Below are 25,249 nucleotides of genomic sequence, written 5' to 3'. Positions count from 1 at the left end.
ATTCCGTAATCGTTTTCCGAAAGCATACTTCATGTTTACGATGTAAACGCGCCATTTGACAGCTATGGACTAATGACCTAGTTGTTCTACGTTTGACGGGACTACACGCTGGAGAGAGAGAGAGAGAGTCACAGGGAGAGAGAGAAGGACAACGCTTGTCTACTCCGAGTACGCGTTGTATTATATTTATAGGGTTACACAGTCTAGATGAAGCATTGGAAAAATAAGAAAATAATATGAAAGCATCTCCTTTTCATGCTCTTCGTAACGTTTTGGTTAAATTTTCATTACCACTTTTACTTTTGAAGAAATAAATTGCTAAAAGTGCGAACGGCTGACGCTGGAAACAGAGATTTTCAGTACAAGCGCGGGACAATGGCACAGTCGTATTTCTCAACAGAATTTGATGAAATTGATTACAATCGAATCCTTTTTTTATGGAGATCGTCATAAAGAGCACGGATTTCGAATAAACGTCTTAGTTTTCGAGATATGAACGATTGAAGATGCACGTGCGCAACAGCTGATTCGAACCATGAGGGAAATGTGTATGTGCCGTTCAACTTCAATTGCTCATATCTCGAAAACTAAGATGTTTATCCAAAATCCGCGTTCTTTATGATGATCTGCGTAATGAAAGGAATCGACTATGATTAGTTTCATCTAATTCTATTGAGAAATACGACTGTGCCATTGTCCCGCGTTTGTACTGAAAATCGCTCTTTTCAGCCCCGCGCGTTCGTACGTTTAGCAATTTATTTCTTCAAAAGTAAAAGCGCAAATGCAAATTAAACGATATCGTTAGTAGTATCATGAAAATGGGCTGTTTCTTTATTATTTTCTTATTTTTCCAATGCTTCATCCAGTCTATGTAACCCTAAATGTAATAAAACGCGAACTCGGAGTAGAATCGCGATGTCTCTTTCCCTCTCTAATTCACTCTCTCTCTCCCTTTCTCTCCCATGCGTGTAGTCCGTGAAGCAGGGTTTGGAGTGGGTTTATAAATGAAATACATTATTATGACAAACTATTATTTATTTTAAATGTCCACGGCACATACATATATTCTTGTGCCGTGGACATTTGATCGGAGCATGGGCTCCTTACCTGTCGTGGCGGCAATGGCGGCTGCCACGACAGGTTTTTCGGGGGGAGCGACTACGGCATCGCGGGGAGCGACTACGGCATCGCGGGGAGCGGCTACGGCATCGCGGGGTGCGACTACGGCATCGCGGGGTGCGACTACGGCATCGCGGGGTGCGACTATGGCATCGCGGGGTGCGGCTGCGGCGCCGTGGAGTACGGCTGCGGCGTCGTGGAGTGCGGCTGCGGCGTCGTGGGGAACGGCTGCGGCGTCGTGGGGAGTGGGCGCGGCGGCTGCTCTCCTCTCTTAACAGTTTTAAGAGCTGAAAAATGGAAAAATATATTATTTTTTGTTATATTTATTAATTATGATCTTGTTTATACTTACAGCAAGATCAGCTGCTCGCTGCGCGGCCTTCTTGCGGCGGTAGCGCTGCCGCTGCTGCTTCCGGAGGAGTTTCTTGATCTGGAAAAATAAAATTCTTATCAGTATATACAATAATTAGAGAGATTCTGTCAAACTTACCTTTTCCTCCGACAGCCCTGCTTCCGCCGAAGAAGGCCGCCGCCCTGCTACTGTTTCCGCGTAAGTGCGGATTCGGGACGGTCCCGGTTCTTGGGACCGCCCACGAACCGCACTACGCGGAACAGCTGCCGGCAAAATTGCCGGCTTCGGCCCGGCTTGCCTTCCTGCGGCTACCCCTGGCTTCGGGGTAGTTCGCGATGTCCCTGCCGATCCCCCTGGCTTGGGGGTGGTCGGCAGGGTCGCGGTGACTACCCCTGGCTTCGGGGTAGACCGCAGGGTAGGCAAAGACCGCCGCTGCAGGGGTTTTTTAAGGTCCGCGGATCCCCCTGGCTTGGGGGCGGCACGCGGACCTTTGAAAACCCCTGCTTTGGCGGTCTGCGGGGTCACGTTCGACCTCCCCCCCTCCTTCTCCTTGCCGCTAGGCGGCTGCGGCGTGGGTGGCTGCGGCGGTGGTGGCTGAGGCGTGGGTGGCTGAGGCGTGGGTGGCTGCGGAGTGGCGGGGGTGGAAGGGGGGTTGGACGAGGCAGCCCTCTTCTGGCCCCCTCCCTCCTTCTTCTCCTCAGATTTCCTGGTTTTCTGAAAATAAAAAAAGAAAAATATTATTAAAATGTCACATGCTTGAAAGATTTGATGTGTAATATATTACTGCAATGTTTTAAAACATATGTGATAGTAAGAAAGTCCACTTACGATTGCATATATTGGAAACCATATGACGTCGTATTTGCTTGTATTTGTTCAAATGCAACATGGCTGCATTGTTGTGTTCTTACTCGCAAGAATACAAAAATACGGCCATATTGCATTGTTACAAATACAATAAATATGACATATTCTACAGTTAACAATACATGCATTCGTAACGGGAAAGTCTTATTAAAACATATATTGCAAAACATCGCGGAAGAACACTACACATCACTTCTATCACGTATTAGCATGCAATGAAGTTAAAATTACTTACCATTTTTCAGCTGGAAATCGGGCGGTCCACGTGCTTCGTGGGTATCGTGGGGAATGAAACACTGCACGTTGCCTTCTTATTAGCGAACAATGTGCAAAGCTTCTTGGCCAATGATCAAGCTTATCAGATCGATAGACCAATAATCAAGCTTATCAGATCGATGGACCAATGGCAAGCTTCTGCACAATTCGCGCTAAACTTAATTTATTTTTAATAAAAGTAATATTTATTTGTAGAAGCTTTTTAAATATAATTAACATTTTATTTTGAGGGAAAAAACAACGTGAGAAGACGATTTTTAAAAAATATATATTTTGCACACACTTCAAGTGCGATTTGCGAACGCATAAAAAGCTCAGCTGCTGTCATCGTTGAGACGGTTTTCAGCTATCTCTCAAGTAAGACGTGCGTGAGTGAGTTTCATTTAAATAGTGTTCAGTGAAGTGTTTAGTGGGTGCAATTTTTTGGATTTGCTGCAGGAAACCTCAGGTTAGTTCCAAAATATAATAATTTGTAGTTTGCATGCCTTTCTTTGTGTAAAAATAATAGTTTCGTAGTCAGGTTAGATGGGACGAAAGCATGGTTCAGCTGCATTAATTTCATTCAGCTCATAACATTTCTCCTGGCATGCAGTATACTCTGTAACTTCATATCGATAATGTTTCTATTATCATAAGGCATTTCTAGAGTGTAGTAAAAGTGCAGAACAGTATAAGTTTTAAAGGAACCATGGGTCACATGATGTCATAGCTCATGGTCCTTTAAACTTACTACTGTCATTTGAACCTTTACTAAACTTTATGAATGTATTATGCAGTTAGAACCAATATCGATAACAAGTTTCAGAGCATGCTTCATGCTAGAATAAATGTTATTTGATGACAGCGAAAGATACAGCTGAACTATGCATTCTTTCCATCTCCTTTCAAATCCAAGGGTTTGCTTCTTATCAGATTGCGAAAGCCTTCCAGGTGATAAGGGGCATAAGATCTTGGAAATGAAAGTGGAATAGTTATTGAGTATTTTGTTACAAGCATGTGTAAGTGTAGCTTTTAAAAAAGATCATTATTTTAATGTGGTACGTGTGATAGACAATGGGGTAAATAATGTGAGGAAACTAAAAGCTGTATAATTACAAAATTGTGGCTTCTATCGCAATCAGTTGCATATTTTCTAGTTTGTATTAATGAAAAGTAATAAATAATGATCCTACTTTGCCAGAGAAATAGCCATAATGCAAATCTGACATTGAGAGTAAGAATTAAGAGAAAGGTGGAAAGCCCAAAAACTTGACTAAATGTCGAAAAACTTGAAAATTCAGTCGTATCTCTGCTTTCAATGTTAAAAAAATCTAAAAAGGGAGTTGAGATCCCTAATGAAATTCATACTGATCAATGGAGAATTTAATAGGCTACAGGACTGTGTGATTTAAAAAAATTAAAAAAATTTCCTGCTAGCCCAAAAACTTGACTAAATGTCGAAAAGATTGAAAATTCAGTCGTAGCTCTGCTTTCAGTGTTAAAAAACTCTAAAAAGGGAGTTGAGATCCCTAATGAAATTCATACTGATCAATGCAGAATTTTATAGGCTACAGGACTGTATGATTCAAAAAAATTAAAAAAATTTCCTGCTAGCCCAAAAACTTGACTAAATGTCGAAAAACTTGAAAATTCAGTCGGATCTCTGCTTTCAATGTTAAAAAAATCTAAAAAGGGAGTTGAGATCCCTAATGAAATTCATACTGATCAATGGAGAATTTAATAGGCTACAGGACTGTGTGATTTAAAAAAATTAAAAAAATTTCCTGCTAGCCCAAAAACTTGACTAAATGTCGAAAAGATTGAAAATTCAGTCGTAGCTCTGCTTTCAGTGTTAAAAAACTCTAAAAAGGAAGTTGAGATCCCTAATGAAATTCATACTGATCAATGCAGAATTTTATAGGCTACAGGACTGTATGATTCAAAAAAATTAAAAAAATTTCCTGCTAGCCGAAAAACTTGACTAAATGTCGAAAAGATTGAAAATTCAGTCGTAGCTCTGCTTTCAGTGTTAAAAAACTCTAAAAAGGAAGTTGAGATCCCTAATGAAATTCATACTGATCAATGCAGAATTTTATAGGCTACAGGACTGTATGATTCAAAAAAATTAAAAAAATTTCCTGCTAGCCCAAAAACTTGACTAAATGTCGAAAAACTTGAAAATTCAGTCGTATCTCTGCTTTCAATGTTAAAAAAATCTAAAAAGGGAGTTGAGATCCCTAATGAAATTCATACTGATCAATGGAGAATTTAATAGGCTACAGGACTGTGTGATTTAAAAAAATTAAAAAAATTTCCTGCTAGCCCAAAAACTTGACTAAATGTCGAAAAGATTGAAAATTCAGTCGTAGCTCTGCTTTCAGTGTTAAAAAACTCTAAAAAGGAAGTTGAGATCCCTAATGAAATTCATACTGATCAATGCAGAATTTTATAGGCTACAGGACTGTATGATTCAAAAAAATTAAAAAAATTTCCTGCTAGCCGAAAAACTTGACTAAATGTCGAAAAGATTGAAAATTCAGTCGTAGCTCTGCTTTCAGTGTTAAAAAACTCTAAAAAGGAAGTTGAGATCCCTAATGAAATTCATACTGATCAATGCAGAATTTTATAGGCTACAGGACTGTATGATTCAAAAAAATTAAAAAAATTTCCTGCTAGCCGAAAAACTTGACTAAAAGTCGAAAAACTTGAAAATTCAGTCGTATCTCTGCTTTCAGTGTTAAAAAACTCTAAAAAGGAAGTTGAGATCCCTAATGAAATTCATACTGATCAATGCAGAATTTTATAAGCTACAGGACAGTATGATTTACAAAAATTTAAAAAATTTCCCTGTCGGTGAAATATGATGATAAAGAGTTTATACTCTTATCTTTCCTTTGACATTTATTTCTATGCTCAAAAGGTTCATGTTTCGCTTTTGTTTAGCTGCTAGCTTTGGTTGCCAGTTTCAGACTTATTTTTGGCGTGAAATGCTCCATATTTATATTTAGTTTATTATATCATTTATAATATAAAGAAAAAAACATAAGCCTTCATTTTTGTTTCAGGTGAACTGCTTTCTGAAGGTTTCCACGCGCGAGCCGTTGGCCGTGAGCCGCGAGACACGGCGAACCACGAGTCGCGAGCCTTCAGCCGTGAGCCGTGAACCACCACGAGCCACGAGCCACGAGCCGCGAGCAGCGCGCGAGTAGTCAGCTGGGCGAAAGGGGAGAGGCAACCGCTGCTCGCAGTGGAAAATGCCTGTAAGCGCCCGGCTTATTCCCCGCCTGGCTACTCTCCTCTCGCGCAGTGGGTGGGGGAACTCTTTCCCCTCCAGCGTGCTACTCGCTAGCGGCATCGCGCGTATGCCACTAGATGGCAGTTTTTTCAATTTCGGGCGAAACTGCAGCGCGTGGTAACTCCGTCGCGGCCGCGCAACGCTTGAGGGATCCCGTTAACTTCAAACTTTAAAAACTTAATATATGAAGAATTTCTGCATTCCTTTAAGTAAAAATTTCTTGATAAATTTAAACTACTAATAAGACAATGAAACGCTAAAGGAAAACTCCACAATACATACGAATATGTAATATTAGCATTTTATTGACTCAAAACAATTAAACACTTAAAAAATTTTCATATTTAGTTTTTACCTAATAAAATTACTAATATCTATCTTAATTAATGGCAAAAATCATTTTGAAAAAGGAACTTAAAAACTTGCAGAACTACGAAAATAACATTAACATTTCTCATTTAACGGATCTGCTTCTTCATCATTATTTTGGTTAGTGTCTTCTTTATTTCGCAACATATTAAAAAGCGTTGAAACCTTCAATGTAGTAGCTGTACCTTTCTTTGATTTATTTCCTACATCTGGATGTATCTCAATTATCTACATTTTCATAAATTCCAAAGTGCATATATGCTTCAGCGGATATTCCATATAGACAACAAGAGGCGATCAACATTTGAAAGCTTTCTGCAAACGATTCAGTCTCTTCTATTAAAATTTTTTCTATATATAAATACAATTTTTTAGAAGCCGTTGAGTCTGAAAAGAAAATTAGGTATTACCCATAGAGCACCAAATGTCTTAAAGACATCTTTTAGGTGTCTTTTAGTCAATTGGATGACTAAAAGATGTCCATAAGACAACTTTTAGTCAAGTGTACTGTATGGGTAATATCTGAAATGTGTCAATCATCAAGCATTTTATTGACTAAAAACATTTAAACACTTAAAATATTTCATATTTAGTTTTTACCTAATAAAATTACTAATATCTATCTTAATTAATGGCAAAAATCATTTTAAAAAAGGAACTTAAAAACTTGCAGAACTACGAAAATAACATTAACATTTCTCATTTAACGGATCTGCTTCTTCATCATTATTTTGGTTAGTGTCTTCTTTATTTCGCAACATATTAAAAAGCGTTGAAACCTTCAATGTAGTAGCTGTACCTTTCTTTGATTTACTTCCTACATCTGGATGTATCTCAATTATCTACATTTTCATAAATTCCAAAGTGCATATATGCTTTGATGGATATTTCATATTAAAAACATAATAAGAAGCGAACAACATTTGAAGGCTTTCTGTAAACGATTCAGTCTACTCTATTAAAGTTTTCTCTATATATAAATAAAATTTTTTAGAAGTGGTAGAATCTGAAAACCAAATTATGTATTAACAGCTGAAATGAATCAATCATCAAAACAACGTGTAATTTACAATTTTACCTATAATAATAATGCAAGGGGCATTGAAATTGACTATAATATTTTCTGTGGTGCCTTCCTATAGATAAACAAAATATTGACTGATTATTTCGTAGATAAAAAATATATTTATTATACAGGGTGTTTTGCGTAAGGTGCCCCAGAGCATGGATACAAAATGACGCGTATCTCTTTAACTATAAGAGATATTCAATTTTTGCATACGACCTTTTCGAAACCTCTTGTTATTTGCTTTCAAAAAGGTTATATGAAAAAATGGAATATTTCTTATAGTTAAAGAGATATGCGTCAATTTGTATCCATCCTCTGGGGCGTCTTACGCAAAACACCCTGTATACATAAAAAGATTTTCAAAAAGAAACCTTATAAGTTTTAAATAATGAAGTATAATCTTCCTTAAAATGAGCTGATATTACTTTAATAATATGTGTGTTACATTCATCTGTGTTATTTACGATTAAACTTGACAAGTATTTCTTCTTTAATCCAAATATCAAGATTTTGTACTTTTTCTTATCCCAATTTTGCGCCAAAAGCTTTATTTCGTGGCCCATTAATTTATTATAATGCCAGAAAATAAATTCTTTTTTTAAAAGAATTGGCCATTCCTTCTTAAAATCTTCTATGTTCGGTGTTTTAGTGATATTATTAATATATAGTCTTTGCACAGAGTAAGTTGCTTCCATGTACATCAATACTTTTTGTTTATGATTTAATAAACTAATCTTATCCTTAACTACATTTTTTAAAAATTCAACTTTTTCCTCGATTGTTTCTTCACTTTCATTTAGAGGATAATCTTCTGGTTGCCAATTACTACAACCAGCTTTTGCACTTAATATGCTCCTTTGTTTACCTACAGGTATATTTAAGGTTCTCATAAGAGATTTTCTCATATGTGGTCTATTTAGGTAAGCATTTCGATCACGCAGTTTCAGGAACAGCGTATGAATACCTTCTCCAAAACACTTATTATTTTCATCAATATCTTTAAATATTAAAGGATATTTATTGGCAACTTTAGCTGCAACGATTCTAAATGCTTTGGAAGGAATGAATGTATCATATTCTCTCATCCTTGATACAATCATATTTACCGTAGCACTAATAACACTTTTATTTCTATGACCTGCATCTAGCTCTCTTAATACAGACGGTTCCAATACTTTCCAAGGCACTTCAAAATCTAACCATGACTTTTGTGATTTAGTTATACTTTGACATTCTGACTCGCTAGTGTATGAGCTAGAATCAGATGTAGATGAATCTATATGAACTAAATGCGATAATTGCTTTTCCGCACATTGCCAATGTTCATTTTCTTCTAGCAACAATAAAATCTCTGAAGTACATAATTTCAATACCTCAACATCCTCAATAACCGTTCCATCTTTTTCCAGCACCAAAGTTGAACTAGTAATGTTCAATCTTTTAGAAGCCTTCATAATTAAATTTGTACATAAATCAGTGCATTCTTCCATAGGTATAGCTATTTTCTGTTTTCGGTTAAGAGACCATATTTTAAAGAAAAAAACCATCTGAAATTGAAGGAAAATATTTAAAAACTCATAAGCAGCTCAGTTTAAGGCACCTGTGAGAAGTTAGTTACCACAACTTCCAGATTTAATATAGCAAATATTATTTCATCTAAAACTTCAAGTCGATTAAGATAAGAAGGGAAAAGTTTTACAGAACAGTGTTTCGTTAATATATATTGTCATATTGTTTATCACTGAAATTTCATTGTAATTCGTTGACATCAGTTCTTCTTATTTAAGCGAGTATAAATTATTTAAACAAAAAAATTAAAACTCTATATATTAATATTAAATGTAACGAACAATCTTTGTATATACATGTGTTAATGAGTTAGAAAATACACGCATTTTCAAGTAAGAAATATTAACCTTCTAAATTTCAATTCGATATTTTACAGCAACATGAGGTTGCTAGAAAGCCTTCATTGGTAAAAGAGGATAGTTCGAAGAAAAAAAGAAATTAATTGCGACAAACCCAGTTAATCAAAAAATACAAATGTGTGAATCATTTATTTGAAAAAATAAAAAGTGTTACAATTTTGTAGAGGAAAGGAAAGTCTTTTATAAAAATTAAGTTTTCTTTGAAAGATGTACAGTATGTAATGGAAATCCTAGAGTAACATAAATGCTTAGGGAGAGCTCCCACAATAGCATGCTATTAGCATTTATGTGCTCAGGTTTTGGTTTTTAGCAGTATTAATATGCCCATTCTTCTTTAAAATTAACGTCGTTCCCGACGATCAAAAGGGTTGGAAAAGGAACGTTCGTAGTGGATAACGACGTTAAGCAAACGACGATCCCGTCGGTATCGCCTGGCGCTAGTTCCTCTCAGATAGGCACGCATGGAACGATTAGGTTCGTTTCCTAATGTTTGTTGGATGCAATTCACAGTGGGCCTTCCAATGTTGTGGCATCACTCTACATCCAATGTTTCCAGAAATTTACAATCCTGAATGGCTCCACATATGTCTTCGTCGGTGATTACAGCGTTGTCTCGACATGTCAACGTTTTCAAATTTTTTAATTGTGTCAGAAAGTATCCACCCACATTTATAAATAATAAACACATGTTTAATGATTGTAAGTTTCTAAGTAATTTCAATGGCTGCAGGGCAAACATATCTCTGATATTAGTACATCCACTGATGATTAACGATTTTAATCCACGCAAGAAATCACCAATGTCTTGAATAAATTTGTTGTCGACCCAACCACAGAATGGCACGGATAGTTCTGTTAAATTGGTGAACCGTTTAGGTATAGACATTTCGGGACTCAACGGATTTCGTGGTATTTCGAAGAAATCGAGAATGTTCCCATCATCTTCATCCTCAAAATTTATCTCCTGAGTAGTTGGTTGTTCATGAGGGTTGCAGCTAGACAAACATAATATTACCATAGTAGCGCCTAGTTTTTCATTATTCACTAAGGCGCTTAGGACACTATTATCAAAATATTTAGGGTGACTTATATACAGAACCGTTAATGCGTCGTAAGACAAAATGGCGCTAGCAAGATGGCTACTTCGCACATGAGACTCCTCTAAGTGCAGTTTTTTCAGTCCAACTCTTAATCCCACCAGGGACGATCCTATAATATTTTGGCCTGTAGCAACGAAGTTTGTCAATTGACAGTTCGTTAGAGCTCGGTACAAATCTCGATCAATGGGCCCATTGTAGATACCCAGTTTTAGGATTTTTAATGACCTAATGCCATTCGCCAGCTCTCGGATGGCAGTCGGTCTTATGGTCACACCTGTAATATTCAACTCCTCCAGCAATGTAGCTTCCTTAACTAGTATAGCAATTAACTATGGTTGCACTTCGGCTGACAAGTCAGTATTTAAAGCAACCTTCTGCAACCATGACCCACAACGTTTTACTAGCCAGTAAAAACCTTCTTTAGATACTGTTCTACCTTCCCAGCGATAGTCATTTAATTGCAGTACTTTTATTTCCAGCAACGAATTTCTCGCAGCAGTTCGCCATGATCGACAAACCATCTCCATGCGCGCTCGGTCTTCAAAAGGTAAGTAAGATGCGATGGTTTCGAGAATCTCTCCTGGTAACTGTGGGCTCTCTGGGCGAATCCGTCCCGGAAAAGAGCCGAGGGAAGCTGGTGCACGCCTTGAATTTGTCAAATTTAAGTCGTGCCACGAGTCAGCCCGTAATACACGAATCCTCCTGTTATATAAGGTAACTGGCGATTGCTGTGTTGCTTCTAATGCTCTTGTTGTATCGGCAGATGTTCGAAAAGTAACAAAAGCTGTATTTCCTGTCGGCTTTCTCCGAACAACCGCATGAGTAGGACCATAAGCCTTAAAAATCTCAAGAATATGTTCTTTCTTGGTCCTTGGATTTAGTCGTGTTATATATAATCTCCTAGACTCTATAATTATTCCGAAGGATGGTCCAGCCACGTTCATGATGCTAAGAAGAAAATGTAATTGTAATTTAAGGTGGTTATATACATGTCCTGGTCCGTATAACAGCTATCGCTCAATTATAATTGTGGCAAGGTTTAACAGTTTCAGATTTCTCTACTTTATAAAATTATTATCCTATTGTTCACGAGTGAACTAGTAATAGTTTATTTACATCTTTGAAGAGACGTTCATAATTTTCTTTCTCTGGTATAACATTGTTCCCTTTTAGTATTGCAACGATTTCATAGAAACCATGATAACGGTCAACAAATTTTTTACTCCTTGGCTCAGTAACTACTCATGCTCCGTCCCCCGGTTTACTTTTGAATGGTCTGCTACTTACATTTCTTTCGTAAGCTTTGTTCCGAAAAGAACTTTATAATTTACTTAAAGTAACCTTCACAAATTTTTTCTCGGGCGTTGCAGGGACAAGTATGACACCGGTTCGTACATCTTGTAAGTCATATTTCGATGGAATATTTTAACCATCAAAATAGGATACTTTTGATACTCTTTGTTACAGTACTAAACATTTGGATATTGAAACCACTTTTTTTTCACAAAAATATTAATTAGAAATAAATTACTAACCAGGTAGTGTTTAGGGTTTCCCACAATTAAAGATTTAATTAATTCTACCGGACCAGCACTTAGAATATTATAATATGCGTAATCTATGAATTGGCTGTGCTTACCAATGAAATTTCAAAAATCTTTGTGTGCTTACAAGACCCATTTCCTTCCTTGTACAAAGATCTTTAAATAGTACGTACTATTTCTTTCTCTTTTTACATACAAAAATATATGTAACTCAAGTTTACCACACTCGTAATCACACAATAACAACCTGGAAAAGAAACTTATTAATATGACGCTACGATTTAAGCTAAACGCAAAATTTTCTAACTTCAACAAAATTAAACCCTAGTTCTGCTTTCACAAAAGTGGAATATCAATATTTCGAAAGTGATTGCGCCCTATGTGGTTCATAAACTTCACACTTTCGCAAACAATCACGAATATATCACATTACATATACTGTCACCACTATCACATTGATAAATAGCTCTTTCTCTAATTAACTTATTTAACGATAGAATATGCAAATCTGTCTAAGGGATTCCTACGACTAGGGGTGCTAACGTTCAGTGATCTAGCCGGGCTGCGGTTTAATTCAGTCCTAACGATGCAATTTCTAGGAAAAAGCCTTAGATGGATTCTGATCTACTGATCTATACGTACTAGTATATATACCTTGCAAGCTTAGACATAGTGAGGAGGGGGGGGGGGGATTTCGTAACGCGAGCTTTACAAGTGATCATCTTTGATCAGTCTTGTTTACTAACATATTTGTGTGTTCTTAAATAGTCCCGATAGACAGAACATACTTCCAAATTTATATTCAGTAGTATAGCGTAACACAAATGCTTAGGGAAAGATCCCACAATAGCACGCTATTAGCATTTCTGTGCTCAGATTTTAATTATTAGGGATACGTAGCAATTTACTTTTAAATATTATGATAACCTTGTTAATTTAATTATATATAGTGTCAATAAAATTATTCAATTTTGCAAGGTTCAATAAGGACTCTTTAGAGATATATTTATTTTTAGAATGTAGTGGTATACTGACTTCACAACAGTGTTTAAATCCATTAACTTACATTGTACAAGTCCGCTTTATAAGTCAATAGGTGCATATTTCGGTACAAAAACTATGTGATCCTTAAGTGTGGTAGTGTAAATGGGATCGGGAGAAAGGAATGAAGAATAGGAATAAACAGTGAAAATATCAGAACAATTTAAATGCCACTTTCTATCTTTTCAAAAACACCTAATTCATGACATAAAATTATAGGAATCGTAGTCCCAACAAAATATATGTTTATAGTCTATATTTATCAAAATATAACAAATTTTGCATACTAGAAAATTATCGTACATGTCCTTCCCCATGAAAATATACATATTTTGTTTATATAATACATTCCGATATTCCACATTTTTGCTAATAAAATAAAAATTTTCATTACCATACATGTTAAAATACGCATGTATTGGGGAAACCACAGTATGATGATAATCATCAGCTCTATAAACAATAGCATTTTCTGCTTTGGCTAGAGTAGCATACTTAAATTTTTCTGAGTTGAACGCTTGCTGCATTTGATGTCTTATAGATAAGGTTTTTAACAAATTTTTGAAATTATAGGAATGTCTGACTATTTTCTTAAAATAACCATATTTACTTTCAAATCGCATAGTCCATAAGTGTTTCAATGGTCCAAAGAATTGTATTAATGAAGGATAATGTCTTATAAAATGATGAGGAAAACATTTTAATCTCAAAGCTAAATAATCTTCTATAGTTTTCTGTAAGAGCGCAATCTGACCTTGTGATAAAGCAGGAGAACATGTAATCAAACAAACTTGTCGCATAAGTAAAATCATTAGCCAAACATCATCATTAAAATCAATAATACGGTCAAAAATAACTAGTGGAAATATTAAAACTAATCTTCGAATTTGGCTAGCATTTCGAAGTAACCTAGGAGCCTCTTTTATATACGGTACAGTACTATAATTTTTTTCATCGTTTAATTTTATCTCATTATGCGCATATTTAAAAAGCTATATGTAAACCACTTTTTACGCGTTAAATATTTTAGTAGAGGAGCTATGCGGTTCCGATGACAGGGAGTGGGGGAAGCTGTTTTGTGGTGTGGAAGGGGGATGGGTGGGGATAAGACTCTCTTAGTATGGTAGTGGTGGGGATGAGGAAGGAAAGGGTCTTATAGTGGGATCGAGTTTGGTTAGGGTGGGTGGGGGTATTTTTCACCCTATGTCACAGTTGGAAGGTCTTATAGTGGGACCGAGTTTGGTTAGGTAGGGGGTATTTTTCACCCTATGTCACAGTTGGAAGGTCTTATAGTGGGACCGGGTTTGGTTAGGGAGGGGGTATTTTTCACCCTATGGTACCGTTGGTTAGTTATCCTACGGGGACCTAAGTTATCCTACGGGGCCCTAGTTGAGGGAAGGTTTTTTCACCCCTCGAAGTCGATGGTTAGTTACCTTACGTAGCCTAACTATTTCCGACTCTGCTACACAGATAAACTAGATTGAGTTAATCGCTAGTTCCAGTAGTCACCGCTAGGTGACAGCCTTCCTTAATCTTCTTTCGCGCTAATGGTATTTTAATATTACGTAATTACACACACGGGTGAACTAGTTCAATTTAATTGATAGTACCAGTAATTGCCGCTAGGTGGCTACCGCAATCCCCCCTTTTCTCGTTAGTTAAATTGTAGATAGCTATTGTGATAAATTGCTGATATCGCGCAAGGAATTAACTTTCCATCGAGCATGGAATTATAACTTTGCATGGTTTTAACTAAACCTATGCAGCGAATCACTAAAATATCCTTTAAATGAAAGGATACAATTTTAATAGTCTCCCCTATTGGGGAGAATAACAATTTATCATCAATTTCAGGAATATTAATATTTTAATAGGGCAACTTATTAAGTCCTAGCTGTTACTATACCCAGGTCAGGTTCAACAATTTGTTAGGTCTTACAGCTCCTCACTTATAGTATGTCCTTAGAGGGTACTATTTGACCATTCAGAACCAATCCTAGACCCTCCCACTATTCTCTCCTTCTATGGACCCTCTCTCTAGACTTTCATTCAAGAAATCATTTACCTTTCTACGAGCGAATTAGTTAAAGTGATAAAAAGATGTTTGACTAAAATTATACATTCGCGGTACCACGGGATACGGCTATAGAGAAGCTAGCCTTCAAGAGAAGGATGTGGATGAAAAAGGAGGAGGAGGAGGAGGAGGATGAGACATGGAGATTGGATGAGTAACTGATAGTAAAACTTTAGTTATTGAATACAAAAACAGTTTTAAGAATTTTTATAGCCTTCCCTGACTTATCTTTTAGCCATTTTTAGCTTTTCAGGTAAGCATATCATACGATCCATCTAACAAGCAGGCTATGTATTAGAAAGGGAAAGAGTTGTCAGTGCACTTCATTTTTTTGAAGGGTAAAGCAAAACATAACTTTTACCTAGACATTAAGAACCTGTATTGGCACCATTCTGGCGATTGGAGAACTGATTGCTGAGTGTGCTGATATCTTCTAGAACGGATATGCTCGAGTACCTGACGCCTGAGATCATGTCATGACTTGTTACTTGATTTATGACCTTTTAAATCCTCGATTTTTTCATATTCTCTCAATTTTTTATATGCCTAGCTATCGAGAGGAATGTGCTCGAAAATTTTACCGTTTCACTTAAGAAAAGTCTGCAACACGTTAATGCAATTAAAAGAATTCTGGAGAAACCACTGGTAACGTGTCATGACCTGTTTGACGCAAATTTTCCCCAGTTCACTTTAGAAAAGTCTACAACATGATTATGCAATTAAAAGAATTCAGGAGAAACCGCTTGTAACGTGTTACGACTTGTTTGACGCAAATTTCGTAGGCGGGCAAGAATACCCAACCACCCAAATATTAACTTCCAATAAGAATGCATCTCATCCCTTCCACCATTTTTAAAACCCTTGTTGTTAGCAATCGGGAAATTTCAGTCAGTCAGTTTTCGTTAGAAGCTTCAAGGAGGTGAAAGATCCAGTGCAAAGCTATATTCCGAATATTTTCCTTGCTGTACCACAGAAACTCTTTTGGGTGGTAAGAATTATTCTTTTATTATTATTCTCTTTTCTTGCTATTCTATTTCAATATTTTTCTTTTCTCAATTTCTATGTTTTTTCACAGAAAAATGGATTTAACCAAGATCAATGCACTTGCAAGTGTAACTTACGAACCTAAGAGTTTCGTAAAGCTGAATACTTTTGAGGAGAATAAGGAGTATCAAATCACTGAATTAGTGAAAATTAAGACCAAATATGGAGAGAAATTAATAGCGAAGCTGGCTACCGACGAATGGTTCTTCCTACCCTCAAGGATGATGAAATTACTGGAGTCGCCTGAACTAATCAAAGAACTTCAAAATGCTGCATCAGCGAATACATTAAAAATCTTATATGTTGGAGGACGATACAATAATTTAGAATTTAAAGTTACCCAATGATAATCATAAGATAAATTTTGGAAATGTTTGTAAGGAATGTTTTTAAGGAATGACATCAATAAATGTTTATTATATCTTATTTATTTATTTTTTCTTTATCCCTCACTACATTAGTAAGATACATATAAATCTAGTCTATTAACTTACATTTCTAACAATACTGGTAAGCGGGTTATATTCAACGATTTTATCATGTATAATTAAACAAAACGCAGTAGTATTACTTGGAATATTTCTAGTACAATCAATCTCAATTTTAACATCAACAGTGCCTGACTTTATAGATTCATTTTGATGCGAACAATCGATGACGAAGAGAGAACCGTATTCCACAAAGTTTTTGTAATTAAGCATTGGTTCCGACTGTTTTTCTCCTGCATAATATGAATGGATAAATTTAACATACATATCATATAGTACAGAATAACGGTTTTTTTCGATATCACTATCAATTCGGTCATATGGATAAAATTCTGAATTCAGATAGACTTTAACATCACGAACAGAACTGTCATTGAATCTAAGCACCTCCATATGCTGCGTACTCTTCTTATTTTGTCTAAATGCTAGTATAACATATCGAGGTTTCTCCAATTGTGTTGCAGCTTTTACGGCCCATGTATGCCAGTAGTGGTAGCTAGGGGGTTCCTGTGACACGGTGGTGAGGGGAGTGCGGGTGTGCGGGGGGAAGTGTCTTGGGTTTTCCTGTGACATGAGGGTGAGGGAGGTGCAGGTGTGCGGGGGGAAGTGTCTTAAGAGAGCTATGGTATATTGGGAGATGAGGGGGAGTGCGGGTGTGCGGGGAGGAAGTGTATTCTTAAGAGTTAGGGTTCATTGGGATGATGAGGAGGGTACGGGTGTGCGGAGGAAATGCTTTGGCTGTGGGGAGTGAGAGAGAGAGAGAGAGAGAGAGAGAGATCCCTCTCACCCTCTCTTTCTCTCTTAGTCTCTCACCCCTCTCCCATCTGTCTAGGGCCCGGATGGTTAATTATCCTACGGGTCCACTAGTTCCCTAAGGCTTACCCCCTCACCCATGACCCTAGGACCCGGATGGTTAGTTATCCTACGGATCCACTAGTTCCCTAAGGGTTACCCCTCTCCCATCACCCTAGGGCCCGGATGGTTAGTATTCCTGGCAGTTACCCAGAGAACTTTTTTTGTATTTTAGTTGGTGGAGGAAAAAGTTTCATTTTTCTCCACTAGGTGGCGATCACGAAAATTACTGGGTACAGCTACACCGATAGGGGTCCTGAGCATCTTACGGACTGCCATTTTTTTTTCTTTGACCTGCCCTCGAAGGGTCTTTTCTCTCTCCACATACTTATCCTAGACCCTCCCACTCTTTTCCTACTATAGACCCGCCATTTAACTTGATTTCACATTTTCTTAAACCTTGAGCACTTGGTAGATTTTTTTCTTTTACACAAGATAGTAATAATTGAAAAAATATGCAAGTTAGCATTGCTATTATTTTAGGACGTCCTACGGACAGTATATTACAGGAAATGCTTGAATTGTTTCATTTGAATTTCTTTGAAATAAGTGAGCGAGAGCCAGAAGATGTGTTGGATATAGATGGTAAGCTATTATAGATGACCACATTATACATTTTTTTTTTTGAAAATCTTCTAATTTTTTTGTTTTTATCAACAGTGTTATGCTTCTTACAAATGTTTTTAAGACGTATCAGGGAAATTGAGAAAGGAGGACATACGATTGACAATTCGTATACGTGATCGGAGGAGGAAGAGGAATAGATTCATATGTTAACAAAAATTTAATTGAATGAGATATAATGTTACAACTTGTAAATAATGAAACAAGTGAATATATTAAAATTTTGTTTAAAACTAAAGTCAATGTTCTTCTTGAAAACTTCCCTAATACTCTTTAACCATTTTTCTCCCCTCTCAAACGACCTCTACGCTATTGAAGGGTCTTTTTCCCTCCACATATCCATTCTAGACCCACCTACTATTTTCCTCCTATGGGTCCTTCTTTTAATTTCACATTATACCTTTCTTGAACCTTGGATACAGATTCCTTTTTTCTTATACAAGCTGTCGATAAATATAAAGTGAAAAAATATGCAGTATCAAGTGATTATTAATTTAGCGTATAGACAGAATTCTCCAGTAATTCATATAATTACAAGAATAATAGATGAAATTATGCAAAATTTATCACGAGCGGTAAATGAAGAAACAATCGAGACGCATGGAATGTAGTATGAAAATAGTAAGTTATTATGAATGAGATTGCATCATACATTTTTATAAAATCTGATGATTTTTTACAGTAACACGCTGTATACAACTGTTGATGAGAGGTATCAGAATGATTGAGATAGAGGCAGGGATAATTCCGCAGGAAGAGGAGGAGGAGCAGGAGGAGGAGGAGGATGAGGAGGAGACAACGATGGAGGTAGCAAGGGCAGACGTATAGCTTCATATTTTAAAATATTATATGTTAAAACTATTTTTAGTTATATATATATATTGAATAAAAGTATTATATGTTAAATCTTTTGAATATTGAATAAAAATTACTGTAAGCATATTATAAGTGAATAGATTATTCATTACATCTTCCTGTAAGCATGCTCTACATGTAACATAGTTAATAGACATTATTTTTCCTTTTGCGAAACAATGGGGAGTGAAATTCTAGGGACCACCCAATGTTCCTCCTATGAGCTTTCCCAGGGCTCTCTAAAACTTACCCGATACCTTCTGCCCATATTTTACCCTCTCAACCAGTCTCTAGCTATTTTTTTCGAGACTTTTCTCACAAACAGGTCAGACAAATGAGCCCACGTGCTAAACAGAGTCACAGTGTGAAGTAAGATTGTCAAGAAGCCATTGATGCGCTCGATACTTTCTGACCATATTTTACCCTCTAAACCAGCCTCTAGCTATTTTTTTCTCAAGACTTTTCTCACAAGCAGAGCAGACAAATGATCCCACGTGCTAAACAGAGTCACAGTGTGACGTAAGATTGTCGAAAAGCCATTGATGCGCTCGTAAATTTTAAGCTGCACTCAGGATATGTCCTTAAGATGCTATTATTCCCAACCCAAGTAATAATGAACGTATATTTCACGACTCGTTTCTAAATAATGAAAAGTTTATATTTTAAACTGTCATTACTTTATCTGAGGAACGTGACTATCTGCACCATCTAGTACGTGTTATGACACGTTTGAATTAAATATATTTGTTTTAGATGACGGTTATTTGATCTGAAGAACGTGTATCTCACGACTTGCTTTTAAACAATTAAAAGTTTATATTCTAGACTGATGTCACTTTATATAAGGAACGTATATATAATTAAATGGATTTATTTATTTTAATTAACAACTACTTGATCTAAAGAATACATGTATCAACAGTTTTAAAATAATGTATTCTCTTTGAAATCTACAATCATGAGTGAGTAACCCATCAAAAATGTCGTTCGCCTGCAACAGTCCCTCCAGTCTCAATTTCCAATAAGTGTGTATATCTTATCCCTTCCTACGATATTATTCAAAGCCACCCAAGTATCGTTTGCCTGCAACACTTCCCCTACTCTCAATTTCCAAGTGTGTATATCTTATTCCCTCCTAGGATATTATTCAAAGTCACCCACGCTAGCAATTAGGAAATTTCATTCAGTCTCGATTAGAAGCGTGAAGCAGTCGAAAGTTCAAGTCTGTAACGCTGCAGTCATAATATTTTATTGTGGTGTAATAGCAGTATTGAAGCTTCAAGCAGTGCAAAGTACCAGTTTCACGTTGCAGACAGAATATTGTTTTATTGTCACGTAATTGTCGTAGACAATCTTTAGAAGGTAAGAATTATTTTTTCTTTTTACGTTATTCTCTATTCTTAATATTATTTTATTATTATAGAAATAGATTTGACTAAGATTAATGAACTCGCAACTGTAGAACCAAAAACTTTTATAAAACTGAATACTTTGGAGATTGGGGGGTCATACAGAATAACTGAATTATCGAAAATTAAAACCAAATATGGAGAGAGAATAATAGCAAAGCTGCTTACGAAGGAATGGTTCTTCTTGCCTGCGAGGATGATGGCATTACTGGAAAAACCAGAACAATTCAAGAATTTTCAAGATGCAGTTTCAAATCAAATATTAACATTCACGTATCATGGGGGAAATTACAATAATATGACATTTGCAATTGTTAGTCAAATTTCAAAAGATTAATTTAGAAAACATTTGTAAGGAATGATTGAAACACAAATAAATGATTATTATATCTTATTTATTATTTTTTTCCTTCATTATAATGATAAGCTTAACTATAGTCTATTAGCGATTAACATACATTTCTAACTATTAGCGATTAACTTACATTTCTAACTATTAACGATTAACTTAAATTTCTAACAATACTTGTAAGCGGGTTATATTCAACAATTTTATCATGTATAATTAAACAATACGCAGTAGTATTACTTGCAATATTTTTAGAACAATCGATCTCTATTTTAACGTCAACTGTGCCAGATTTAATAGATTCGTTTTGATGCGAACAATCAATGACAAAGAGAGGGCCATATTCTAAGAAATTGTTGTAATCAAGCATTGGTTTCGACGGGTTTTCTCCAACATAATAGGATTGGATAAATTTAACATACATATCATATAGTACAGAAAATCGTGATTTTTCAGTTCAGTATCAAGTCGATCATACGGATAAAATTCAGAATTAAGATAGACTTTAATATCACGAACAAAACTATCATCGAAGTCAAGCACCTTCATATGCTGCGTATTCTTCTTATTTGTTCTAAATGCTAGAATAACGTATCGAGGCTTCTCCAATTGTGTTGCAGCTTTTACAGCCCACGTATGCCTCTGTGTTTCTGGTAGAAGTGGGTATTCGTAGAGTTCCCAGGATCGAAAAGCCATGGTGAGGCTTTTGTTTTGGTCGATAATACGTAGAAATTGAAGTTTTGTGTATTCATTCAATGATATATGAGGAATTCTCCATTGCACTTTTTGAACATCAATTTTGGAGTCGGTGATTTTCGTTGAAGAATATATCGAATTCGTATCATTACGCGCTCGAATGAGAACGAGCTCATGACGTGCATTTATTATGAATCTTCTATAGTCTTCACAAAAACCCAACAGCATTTTCAGTGGTACGCAAAAATTAAAATATTTCGTAGGCTTATAATCTGATAGAAACCATCCTGAATGGTGTAAACTCGTACTCTCCTCCTCAGTCAGAGAAATGAGATTCTTCATGGAACTAGTAATACCCACATTCTTACTGCGGTCAATCTCAATACCATTCAATTCATAGCGAATTTCATCCAACAAGAATGCCATGGAATTGCAGTCAAGTCCCACTGTATTTTGAACTGTTGCACCCTGAGCACGAGTGCCCTCGATTAATTTTCCCTCTATATATAGGTAACTCTTACATGGTAGAAGAATTAAATCTTGCTGTTGTATTGGAATTCGAATTTCGTCACTATTTCCCAATGATGCATTTGCATACGGATTGTAAGCATGTATTTCCATTTTACTAATGCGATTTTCATACACAGGTTGTGCGGTTACGTCCAACAGGTCCATTTTTATTTCTGACCTTGAAACCCAGTGATTGAAGAAAGGCTATATTTTTTCTTGTTAGCGGTCTTCTAACGTAATCCCCACCCAATGTATCTGCTCCTGCAGCAACTGTTGGACTGATGATAGGCTCATCTGGTATCGGTGATTTATAAGTATTCTTGTAAATTACCATTTTCTAATGTGTAATCGAATTGTAATTTCTTCCCCACCGAAATTTACTAGACGGTTTTCCTGATCGAGAATGCGCAAAGTAAGACGGTCAATTACTTTCACAATGACTGGCAATTAAATGACGTTTTTCGGTGTTTCCGAGATTTTATAGCCTGGTGGCACGCTTGGAAAAAATTCATGTATAACATGTTGAGGTTTGCCGTTTGTATATGCACCAGCAGTAATATTACATTCAATTCGTGAAATATTTGACCCTTATAATGTTTACGGGCTGGTCTGATTCGGCTAGAGTGTTCGGCTGAATAGTTCGATCTGACGAAAAACCCAATAAAGAGCCTATATTATTAGGTTTTGTAAAATCGATCAGATATTTACACTTTATTACACTTTCCAACGTATTATTATTAGCACGTAGAATAATGACATCTTCATTATCCGCCTCATGCATCAATGTACGCAAAAGATCATTTATAACACTCAATTCATAACAACCTGTAGGTATAGTCAGATCTTCAGTATCGTAGTAAAACTTATTGTTCGACTCATCAACATTAGCGATTGAATTGAAGCTCTGAAAGTCTACGATACCTAGTTCATATTGCTCCTCCCGAAGATTGATCGGTGGGAAAAAATCTGCCTCTAATATGGACTCGCGGTCAGACAGCGTAACCGTTAAAGACATTGTTCACGTAGAAACTTGACACACAACTGGCCGCATATGCTTGTATCATACGATTGATATTGATCGTGGTTGTAGTAGATTATAGCAGAAGGACCAAAATAATCTAAAAGTTCAATTGGAGGTTTCAAATTTCCGAAGGAGTCGAAATACTTTACGTAATTATTACGTTTAACGTAGGCAACCCAATGTGTACCAGAACCTTTATCTTCATCAAGATTCACGATTGCACACTCATTGCATAGTACGGTTTGTGGTAGAGATGTGCTCATAAAAACTCCTCGAAAATGTGGTATATCCTGACATGCATGTAATAATTGAATATTACTAGTAGCTCCAGATTTCGGGAGGTTGCTTATTTTTTTTTTTGCGAGGTTTTTTTCCTCCTTTTCAAACCCTGCCCCCTTCGTCCGTAAGGGGTTAGGTATAAACCATGTCCACGCCTGCCTTCTATTACACGATTGTGACGCTGTATCTCTTCCAATTGTCTCTTGGATGCTTTCGCATCGTTTACAGCTTTTGTTATCCCTGCTGCGCCCCCAGCTAATGCGCCCACTGCACTCAACAGTGGGAGCAGAGGTAATAAACCCCCCCGTTTTTTTTTTTTTTTGAGTAAATTGCTTTTTCCTCAATAAACCTCCTCGTTTCTTCGGTACACGAATTTTTCTTTTCTTCATGCTTCTTCCATGCACTTGTAGGCCTAAGCCAAGTTTTCGTTTTACATTCATGGATGCCCAGACTGCTGCTGCAGCTGCTCGTTCACGTAAAGATGAGTCACTAGCAGTGATACGTTTTCGTGCACGCTGTGCAAGAACTTTATCAGCCTGGTGACGTGGTGGCAGATCCTTATATATTGAATATGCGATATCGTGTTCACGACAGGCTTCGTCTAGAGGATTTATACCAGGATCACCACGTGCTAACCGTTCTCGATGTCGAGTACCTGGTCCGCAATAATTGTAGCCAGGTATGTGTACTTCGAACGGTAATTTATTCAGTATTTTATTAAAAAAAGTTCCACAACCGTAGCTTACCATGTGGAACTTTCTTTCTGTTTCTCACACAGAGTTTGCTGACAAGCCCAGCATTCTTTTATTGAAGGGAGCGGTCCATCAATGTGATCTGTATTAGGTAGATTATGATGTTTACAACACCAGCGATATTGTTGTACTTCAGGATCTGCACGAATATGTTCAGGCAATTTATTCCAAACCTCTTGAATACTACGCGGAAAGTACTTTAAAAGTAAAATTTTCGGTATGTATTCAAACTGCTCAGCGGTTAATTCCTCCAAACTTGACACATCTAACACTAATAACGGCATGATGAGAACTGATCAAACAATTCATTTCATTCCTATAAATAGGTTGTATGACCACAGAGTTTTCAGTCATGGACTTCGTAAAGCAGCCGCTCGGTATTCCTGTTTCTAATATAGATTACCGAACAACCGATAAATGCATGAGACGTCACGGACCTCTACTCCCATCAACCATACGCTGTATAGTTTGTGGCCCTTCAAATTGTGGAAAAACAAATGTATTGCTGAGCCTTATAGAAAGCCCTCAGGGTGTGAGATTTGAAAACCTATACGTTTATTCAAAATCGTTGCAGCAACCAAAATATCGATACTTGGTGCGACTATTATCGGACAATGAAGAAATTAGTTATTTCCAATTTTCTAATAACAGTGGGGTTATAAAAGTAGCTGAAGCACTACCAAATTCAATTTTCATATTTGATGATGTTGCAACCGATAAGCAAGACAATATAAGAGACTACTTCTCCATGGGTAGACATTCTAAGATTGATTGCTTTTATCTTTGTCAGACTTATGCAAGGATACCAAAACATCTAATACGTGATAATGCAAATTTTTTAATTATTTTTAAACAAGATGGAACTAACCTAAAACATATATATAACGAACATGTAAATACAGATATGGCGTTTGAAAAATGTTGTGAATTGTGTTCAAATTGTTGGAAGCGTGATTATGGATTTTTAGTAATTGATAAAGACAGTGCAATGCAAAATGGACGATATCGAAAGGGTTTCAATAAATATGCTGTGATTAAAGAGTGATGTTAATGGTCAAAAATGTTAGTTTAACCTTGAACGTTGAACAAGTCTATATATTGAATAGAGAATAGCTTTACAAAATGAAGGAGAAAAAGCTTCTAAAGAAGATTGTTGAGGCAAGTGAAGTAATTCGTCAAAAATATCGCGCACTCAAATCAGACAGAGTAATGATGGAAGACAGTTTAAATGAAACTTTTAAACCAATAGTTGAACCATTAAAAAAGCTCACCGAAAATAATCAAGCAATTTTCGTTGCACCGAAACATGAGATGAAAATGGAACCTATAAAGAGATCTCTCTCACACGAGGAATCTT

At 36.4% G+C, this 25,249-nt stretch overlaps 2 protein-coding genes across 2 annotated transcripts; both read right to left on the bottom strand.

The window, feature by feature from the left end:
* Positions 1-1,263: 1,263 nt before the first annotated feature.
* LOC136780753 (uncharacterized) lies at positions 1,264-2,415 on the bottom strand. The gene is made up of 4 exons (XM_066739309.1): positions 2,383-2,415; positions 1,610-2,185; positions 1,468-1,549; positions 1,264-1,406 (listed from the first exon to the last, which is right to left on the bottom strand). The coding sequence occupies exons 1-4, from the start codon at positions 2,413-2,415 to the stop codon at positions 1,264-1,266; spliced, it is 834 nt and encodes a 277-aa protein (XP_066595406.1).
* Positions 2,416-7,207: 4,792 nt separating this feature from the next.
* LOC136780751 (uncharacterized) lies at positions 7,208-9,095 on the bottom strand. Its single transcript, XM_066739308.1, has 6 exons — positions 9,026-9,095; positions 8,927-8,982; positions 7,772-8,873; positions 7,453-7,511; positions 7,336-7,393; positions 7,208-7,263 (listed from the first exon to the last, which is right to left on the bottom strand). Exons 1-6 carry the CDS (start codon positions 9,093-9,095, stop codon positions 7,208-7,210), a joined length of 1,401 nt encoding a protein of 466 aa, XP_066595405.1.
* Positions 9,096-25,249: the final 16,154 nt, after the last annotated feature.

The sequence above is a fragment of the Prorops nasuta genome, unplaced genomic scaffold (genome assembly GCF_024137725.1).
Source record: "Prorops nasuta isolate Cenicafe-Biocafe unplaced genomic scaffold, Cenicafe_Pnas_1.2 PNAS00020, whole genome shotgun sequence".
Lineage (NCBI taxonomy): Eukaryota > Metazoa > Arthropoda > Insecta > Hymenoptera > Bethylidae > Prorops > Prorops nasuta.
This window is presented reverse-complemented; position numbering and strand designations above follow the sequence as displayed.